This window comes from Ursus arctos, unplaced genomic scaffold (genome assembly GCF_023065955.2).
Source record: "Ursus arctos isolate Adak ecotype North America unplaced genomic scaffold, UrsArc2.0 scaffold_73, whole genome shotgun sequence".
NCBI classification, from domain to species: domain Eukaryota; kingdom Metazoa; phylum Chordata; class Mammalia; order Carnivora; family Ursidae; genus Ursus; species Ursus arctos.
In genome coordinates this window covers 150,087-159,005 of record NW_026623093.1, presented here as the reverse complement: position 1 = coordinate 159,005, position 8,919 = coordinate 150,087, and the positions used below count along the sequence as shown (strand labels likewise).

The following is an 8,919-nucleotide window of genomic DNA, read 5'->3' as shown; positions in this document are numbered from 1 at the left end:
AACACCAATGAGTCAAATTATGCACTATGTATATTTTTCTTTTCAGTTAAAAGGAATTTCTGACCTGTGAATCTGAACATTAACATAATTCATTTCTCTACTCAATAATATTTCCCAGCACTTCCTATCCTACTGTGTCTGCATCATCATAACTTTTTGGTTCTGGAGTCTTTGCTTTTAATATTTTTTATGCATTCCTTTATTTATTTATCCAACTATTTTGCTGTATCTCTCGTGTCCCCAGGCCGCTGACTCATTCTAGGAGTGTGCTACGATGAAGGCTGACATTGGCCATCCATCTTGTGATTTGCAAACTAGAAAAGAGCTGAATTCTGTTGTGAGTTTTACAAAGGGAAGGGAATAAGCTGTTCTTGAGGTCTTGTTACAATGCGACCTAATCTAATCCAGTAGAGGGAGAGCTGTTGGAGGAGGGACTTAGCCAGATAAATGGAGGAAGAAGATTATTCCATAGTGACACTGGGTTTTTGATGAGAACTGTCTGGAAGGAGAATTCTCTGTGCTTTGCATTCATCCATTTAGCTAGCTTCCACACCCATGCATTCTTTCACCTCTAGGAAGCTCAGATAGCAAATGAAAAGAGCACATATCCCACACAATATAGATTACTTTTATTTAAATAAGATAGAAAAGACAAATGTGCATCCTTCACATTGTCACCACTTTAAAAAAAAACAATATAAATATATCTCCTGAAGGCAAGGTGAAGTTCAAGTCCATGAGGTATAAATGATTTTTCCCATTCAAGAAGTCACCAGGATAGGACCCTCCCCAACTATTAAAATTCCCAAGACCTTGGTCAGGTTTGTGAGCTGTTCCTGATCATTTGGGTCCATGGCAAATGAAGGGTCTGAGAGGGCAAGAAAAGGAGCATGAGAGGAAATTACAAATGAGGGAGCTTTGGGCAACATTAACAAAGCTTACTATACCACATTCATAATCTAGAAACACCCCTATCCAGCCCTGGGGTCTTTGGATATAGTGGCGCAATGGTGGGGAGGCAGAGAAGAGGTGGCAGATGTCGTCCACTTGGATGCACAGAAGTAGAAAGATACCCTCAGAGTTGAGCAGCATATCATTGCGATTTATCCAGGTTTCCTTGCAAAGTCCTATAATCCAGTTATGAGAGTTTCCCACATCTACCTCCCAGTAATGTTTGCCAGAGGTGAAGGTCTGAGCTCCCCACAAAGGCATGTACTGTGGACTTGCTGGACTGTGAGGCATGTCTTGATGGTCGGGACCGCATTGCAAATGTCTCAGGTCTTCAAACAGAGCCACACGATAATTGCTTATGTTATGGTCCAATGTAAGATACACTTCAGCAAAAAGAAAACAACGAAGTCAAAGAACAGAATTTAAAAGTTCTGTCGGACAAGTGCAGTAGCCTTCTGGCAAATGCCAAACAAGCACATCTCTAAAACCAAACAAAACTAGTTTGTTTTGTTTCTTGAGAACACTCCCAACCCACCATGGCCAGTTTCAAGGTACTTACCATTTAGTAATTCCTCATAAAATTCTGGAACACGTAACAGTTAGCTTTCATGACAGAGTCCATACTAACTGCTCCAGAACACTCCTTTATCACAAGTGACTATACAGAGTGTGTCACTGGAAATCCAGAGACATCAGCAAGGGCTTCTTGCCTATTTACAGAGCAAGTAAATGTCTATTCATAGAACTAGATGAAAGGCAATTTTGAGAATACAGAAACATGTAGGATGTCAGCCTCTGGCTTTATTTTCACTAGCTCATTGAAAACTTAGGAGCCTGCTCATACATGTCAAGTAAATACCAATATGGCCCTTCACTTGCTTAAGTCTTCTCATTAATCAACTAGCACAAAATAAGATAAATATAATAACAGTAATAAATATATTACATATCACTTTAAAATATGATATTGTTATTCTTGTTAGTCCTAAATAGTGATCACCTTGCTCAAACATGTGAACAAGCAAAGATAAAATAAACTGAAAATCCATATTTGCCTTCTTTTTTTTCTTAAGAAGTGTTTTCTTCTCTCTGAATTTCTTCTCCTTTTTTTTAAATGATTTTATTTATTTCTTTGACAGAGAGAGACAGCGAGAGAGGGAACAGAAGCAGGGGGAATGGGAGAAGGAGAAGCCGGCTTCCTGCTGAGCAGGGAGCCTGAAGCGGGGCTCGATCCCAGGACCCTGGGATCATGACCTGAGCTGAAGGCAGATGCTTAACAACTGAGCCACCCAGGCGCCGCTCTCTCTGAATTTCTAACTCATACACCATGGAATCCGAATCCAACCTATCCCATCCCAGGTCTGCTTCTCCTGTCTGCCAGGCTCACCACCTACATCTGTCCCTCCACACACAAATCATATGTTCCATTTGTTTTCTGGTTGTACCTATTGTTTATAAATATACTTTTATCCCTTTTTTAAATCTTGTGATGTTTCAAATACAGTCTTTAAATTTTTAAATAAATATTTAAATAACAACTAAGGGTGCATCTAAGAATCTGAACAACCACATATAACCATAGTTAACAACTACAGGTTGAAAGACACTGAATTAATGTGTAGTTTTAATGCCATGTGCTTTCATTGTTTTAAACTCACTGCAAATTATCATAAGAAAATTGTCATATTCAATTGCTTTTGACTGACTTCAGATAGCTTTTACTTGTTAACTAACAATAAAATACGGTTAGTTATAAGGGTATTCATATTTACCCACTTCCCTGTTCTCTGAAAAGACTGATAGAGCAATGAGGAGAAGTCCTCCAGGTGTATCTCCTCCTGGAGGAAATAGTGAGGTCTCACCAGGGTGCCCCTTCTCACCTCGGAAGTTGTTAAGCCTTTCAGACATCCCTGTGATGGTCCATGAGCTCAGCTGAGGGTTCACAGGCTGGGGAATGTGCAGCTGCATTAACTGACTCCTGCAAAGAAGAAGAGCCACTTACTAACATGTCCAGAGGTATCATAAGCAATCCCTTGAAGTTGCTCCATCAGAATCCTCTCAGTTAGGTGCAAATGGTATGAATTCAACTCCACAAATCGAGGAATACTGCAGTTGTTCTTGTATTTTATAATTAGCTACCCTGCTCTTACCACTTCAATCTCAGTAAGATATGTCACTTCACTCACAATTGTATCTCTTTTCTACCTTCGCCTTCCCTAGGGGAGCCACATGGCCGCTCTCTTTTAGTTCTCGAAATCCAATAGGTGCCAAAATTTTGGAACTTGCTGCCTGGTACATATGGAGCCTAAGCTCTCTAGGATGCTTTTTCCTGGGGACTTTCCCTGTCCCCTCTTCCCACCATCCTTCTACCTTCTGCCCCTCTGATCTTATTTGCCTTCCTATAGAAGACCTGGAATAATCCTCAAATAATTAGGATTTTGAAAATTAGAGACAGGAAAAATAATTGTCTTTTGGCAACTTCTGCTTTAAGCCTTGCAGCCAAAACCACATCTTTCCCAACCCCCACTTTTATGAAAGGGTGGTCTATATAAAACCTAGAAGTGTTTAGATAAGACTGCATTTATTTCTAAATGCAGACAGAAAGAAACTTGTCACAAAAAGGTGTGTGTCCATCTCAGCAGAAATAGCCTGACCACTGTCACCATAAACCAACTTGAATAGAGGGGCAAACTTACCTTTTCACGATGTCTCCCAAATCCTGTGAAGACAAAGAGTGGAAGGCTTAGCTTTGAGCTCAAGATACGTTTACTCTAGTTTGAGACTATGAGACTGGACTGGAAAATTCTGTATCTACACTTTTCTTTCTTGGGTAAAACAATTTGCTCTTTTACTTATCCTTATAAAGATGAAACTCGGTCTTACATTTGCATACAGTTGATAAAGTCATGATCATGATAAAATTTAAAACAGAAGATGTTCTTAGAAGAAACAGTTGGCTGTGTTTGTTCTAATCTACGGTGAGATTCACAGAGGTTTCCCCAAAGTTCTTATGAGGATGCATGGGCTCCAAATCTACAATTTCAAAATAGAAAGAATGGATACATCCCACATTTCTGTGTATTGACAAGTCCAGATACAGAATTGAATGATCTATTCATAAGCTGCTCTGTTGCAGTTGGTTAGAAACTGAAATCTTAGTAGAAGAATTGAGAAGGACTTTTTTTTCCCTGGATCTGTTCCATGAAATTTTCTACATAGTTTTCCTTCTGTATAAGGTGAATGTGACCCTGAGCTTCGAGGTTAAAGTGGAGGAGCAAAGCCTGCCATCACGAAGTTAAAGGAGGCAGAATTTTCCTGGAAACAGGAAAATAATGGAGGTCCAAGAAGATACAGACTTCAGTGGACCTAAATGATTTCTGAGCAGGCTGGTATTCAACATCCTGATATCTTTCCTCCGTCCTTACCTGGAACAGGTCCACATCTGTTTTGCAGCACATTTCCTTTAGCTCCTCATACATCTTTCTCAGGAGTTTCCCCATATGACACATTCTAGCTACATTTCTCCAGAGCTGATTAAAAATTATCTTGCCTTCAACTGCCAGGCTCTCTAAATGTTTTTGCTTTTCTTCGTGGAGATACTGGTATACCTTGGGATATTCAGCCCTGATCATCATCATCCGTAGATTTACAAAACCCTGAAATGACATTGGTTTAATTAGGTCGTATATCTGGATGGTTTTATTCTTCTTTCATTATCTTTGGTCTGTGTGCTATGTACAGTGTTCTTATCTTAGTCTGTTTGGACTGCTTTAACAAAAACGCCATAGACCGGGTAGGAAATAAACATAGAAAGTAATTTCTCACCATTCTATATGCTGGGAAGTCTACGATTGGTGCTGGCAGGTGTGGTGTCTGGTGAGAGCCCACTTCCTACATAGCCATCTTTTCATTGTATCCTCAAATGGCAGATGGAGCAAGGGACATTTCCAGGATCTCTTTTAGAAGGACACTCGCCCCATTCCTGAGGACTCTGGCTTCATGACCTAATCACCACTCAAAGCCCCCACTCCTATTAACATCACCTTGGGGGCTAGAATTTGAACATACAAATTATGGTCTGGAGCAAATACTCAGATCATAGAAGTGCTTCCAGCTACTTACCCTCAGACTTCCACATTTTCATGTAAAATAGAAATTTAAGATCAATTTTTTATTGTTCCATATAATTCATAATATCAAAATCATAATCCCTTTTTTTCAGTGCTCATACTCATAAACTGACTATCTGCTCTCAGCAAAAAGCAACAATTGACTTCCTCAGGCAAACAGAGGACATCACACACGATCTTTCTAAATTACTTTCATTTCCAAAACACTCTTGTTTCACCAGAGCCTGGCTCTGCCTGCCTCAGGACCACACCTACCTCCTCTTGACTGGTCCACCCTGTCTTGTCTCCTTAGAGACATTATCATCTAGATTACAACCCTACATACTTGTTCTTGCCTCTCCTCTGTCTCCTACATCTCCGTGTCTCTGTCCCCCTTGTTCTGTGGGTCTGTCTCCAGTTCACTCATTCAGCCACTTTTTCTCACTCTCTCGCCTTCTTTTCACACAGCCTTTAAACATATGCAGAGTTACCAAATTATTTTGGAAATACCAACACTAAACATCCTTGTTAAAATTATTTTTATCTATCTTCTATGCTAGCACTTTTATTGCCATAAAAGCCAGACTTATTGACCAAATGTGATCAAACTCACTGTACCCATGGGTGAAATTTTCAGTTATTCATCCAAGCAATGACTCCTTGCTTCTGTTCCCCACTCTTTCCTGAACTACACATTCCAACATGCCAAGGGCCGATTTTTACTAAATCCAAATGATATGATTCATCCTTATACTACTGCACCCTCTTTCCACATTTGACATTATTTCCTACTCATTTCTGTTACTAATCCTTTCTGTCTCCTGCTCCAGAAAGCTGTGTTCTCAGAGAGGTGCTCATCCCCCATCTCCCCCACCCCTGACCAGCTCCTTCAGATCTCTGCCCAGATATAACCTTGGCCATGAGTCTTCCATCACCAGCATACGTTCCCCAAGCCTGCACTCTTTATATCCATTTTCTGCTTTCATTTTACCCAAGCACTTCATAAATGTGATATATCATAAATTTTACTTCTTAAATATCTGGATCAAGTTCTTTTACTGATTATAAACTCCTGGGGTCAGTGATTTGTTTCTCTTTTTACCCATTCCTGCATCTTTTTGTTGGCCTAGAACAGTGAGCAGCACATCACAGGTCCTCATATGAATGAATGATTCATTAGAAATCCACCCTAGGGGTTCTTGGGTGGCTCAGTCAGTTGAGTGTGGGACTCTTGATTTTGGCTCAGGTCATGATCTCAGAGTTATGAGATCAAGCCCTGTCTCAGGCTGTGTGCTCAGCATGAAGTCTGCTTGAGATTCTCTCTCTCCCTCTGCCCTTCCCTACCACTCCCCAACCCTGCCCCCGTGCTCTCTCTCTCTCTAAAATAAATAAATCTTTAAAAAAATAAAAGAAATCCATCCTAAATGATCAACATAATGTTCTTCTTCCCCTTTGGCATTTTCATAGCACCATGCACAGATAACTGTTTAATGACTTTTTATTCTCTAATATTATCTTTTTATATGTCTCCTTCAGTATTGCTCCAGTTCTTTGAAAAGAAAGGTGTAGTTTTCATCTTCAGATTCAGGTTTTCAGTTCCTCTTCATGAATCAACAAATGACACAATCCAAAATCCATAGCTAGGCATTTGTATTCTTGACCTGGGCATAATGACATTTCTAGCCACACCTCTAATCACCATCTGCCTCGTACCCCATGCACTAATCAGTAGGAGCAGCGAGCAGGTCTTGAACAATTTCATGGGTTGTCTGGTTTGTCTCATCTTTACTTTTCTTGTCCCTCAGATCTCTCTGCCATCAATACCCAGGAAATTACAAATTCTACTAACATACAAGCATCACATTCAGTTTTACTTGTTTGAGAAGCTTTTCTTAACATTCAAAGTTTGCTAAGTTCCTACAGAACTCTGTATTTACCTCCATCCCCGTGATCACTGCATTCTGTCATGGGATAGTGCAGTTTCTTATCCCTGATGATGTATTAGTGGTAGATATTGCTTTATCCAGAAAAATCAGGAAAAGTCTTTTAGTTACATGATGGGCTCAGTGTGAAATCCTGCACTGAAGGTGATGTTTTCCTGTAGAGAAACATATGTAGCTCTTTTTCTGTTACCTGCTCAGGGTACATTATGATTTAATTTAAATTCTTCCACTGTCAGTTACCATGGTATCTGCCCCAAGATGGCTCCAAGGGAAACAGGGCCTACCGCTTACCTGCCATACTCTAAATAAGTTGTACTCTTTGTTTAGATTTTTCTGATTTCTCTGTCTGCTTTTCCAAATAGACTTCATTTGCATCAGAAGTTTCTCCTGTAAAAGAACTACAAATTTGAGCACTAGAAAACCAAATACAGCATATTTCAGATACCCTGAAAAGTGATAAGGGGATAGACATGAGAAAAATAAAAAGTAAAGAAAGCAGATACGTCAATGGTTTTTCCTGGGAACACTAATAGTCAACTCTGGGAGATTGACCCAAAATGGAGTTCCTAAATTTGGAAAATGCAATCGATTATCTGAGGAATCTAGTACTTACATTACATGTAACATGGACAATTTTCAGAAGTGAATCTTGATTCATATATAATTTTGAAATGATGGCCTTCACTTTTTCTATGGCATGATTAGAATACATTGTTTCTAAATCTGCTATGACTAGAAGATGCTCATTGTCATCATGGTAGAAGTAGCCAATGACTGTCCCTGCCTCTAGAGATTTCCCACCCTGCTAGTTACACTGAAATACTGACACCCTCCTCAACTCATCATCATTCCTCTCCCTCAGCCCAAAAGAATTTAAACTTTAGGGGAGCAAAGATGTTTGTCTAGTTTCTTCAGTGTTGTATCCCTAGTTTTCAGAACAGTGCCTTGGCACATGGTATTCTGAAATTCTATTTGCTTGAAGCATAAGAGAAGAAAAATAAAAATCAACTTTACTCATTGCCTGATAAGACACAGAGTCTTCCACATTTCACAGTGGCAGTACTTACCCTGCACTGCTCAGCAGCCTGCAATATTGGTGAGTGTCTGTGAGTGGCATGCCTTTGGGAATTGGAGCAGTGCAAACACAGCAGGCTCTTGTCACTTGGACAGAAGAGGTCCTTTACTACTAGGTGTATCCTACAGACTCGCTTGGCAGAGTTTGGTAACTGGCAGGCAACTGATTCTTTGGAAGCATGAACTTGTTTCACAGCAAAAATAATGCTTTCGAAGTCTATTTGTGGAGATACTGCCCTGCACACAGGGCAGCGAGTAGGATGCTGAGCATCGTCCCACAAGAGGCAGAGACAAGGAGTGCAAAAGTTGTGCCCACAGCTAAGGGTGAGAGGGTCTGTGAAATAGTCCTTGCAGATGTAGCAGATAAGCTCACTGGGGACATTCTGCACAAAAGTAGAATCCATGTTTCTGAGGAAATAAAAGGAAAAGGAAAGTGAATTGAGTTAAGCCATCTCTCATTAATACACACATGCACAATAGTAGCATAGGTGGTGCTGGGAATAAGATGGTGAGGCAGAAGGAGAGTCCTCCAGACTGATAGCCTGGCATGGTTGTATTCCAGCCATGCCCTGTAGCCCTGCTTCTCAGTTCCCATTAGAAATTCAGGATTTGTCAACCATGTTGTCTTTTCTACATCAGAGGTTCTGGCTCACCCCTAGCCATAAGCAGGGGGCCGTATTTGATCCAAAATTATCACAGCTTTCCTTTCTTTTCCTCTCTCTGATTGGCTAGCATAAGGTATGTTCTCCAATTCTGACCAGTGGAATAAGAAACAAAGACTCCTAGGAGAGTCTATAAAAATATTTCTTGCTGTAGAAGAAAGATGGAAGAGAAATCTGTTT

At 40.2% G+C, this 8,919-nt stretch overlaps 1 protein-coding gene across 1 annotated transcript; it reads right to left on the bottom strand.

Moving 5' to 3' along the window:
• Positions 1-840: 840 nt before the first annotated feature.
• LOC113269474 (tripartite motif-containing protein 77-like) lies at positions 841-8,481 on the bottom strand. Its single transcript, XM_048215797.1, has 6 exons — positions 8,071-8,481; positions 7,295-7,390; positions 4,377-4,607; positions 3,648-3,670; positions 2,832-2,929; positions 841-1,334 (listed from the first exon to the last, which is right to left on the bottom strand). Exons 1-6 carry the CDS (start codon positions 8,479-8,481, stop codon positions 841-843), a joined length of 1,353 nt encoding a protein of 450 aa, XP_048071754.1.
• Between the last annotated feature and the right edge of the window lie 438 nt (positions 8,482-8,919).

Bases quoted from the DNA above. Each gene is read 5' to 3' on its own strand.
- LOC113269474 (XM_048215797.1), bottom strand. From the start codon at position 8,481: ATGGATTCTACTTTTGTGCAGAATGTCCCCAGTGAGCTTATCTGCTAC. The intron at 4,608-7,294 runs GTAAGCGGTAGG...ATGTCATTTCAG, and splicing joins ACTTATTTAGAGTATGGCAG to GGTTTTGTAAATCTACGGAT. The intron at 3,671-4,376 runs GTAAGGACGGAG...TTGTCTTCACAG, and splicing joins CAGATGTGGACCTGTTCCAG to GATTTGGGAGACATCGTGAA.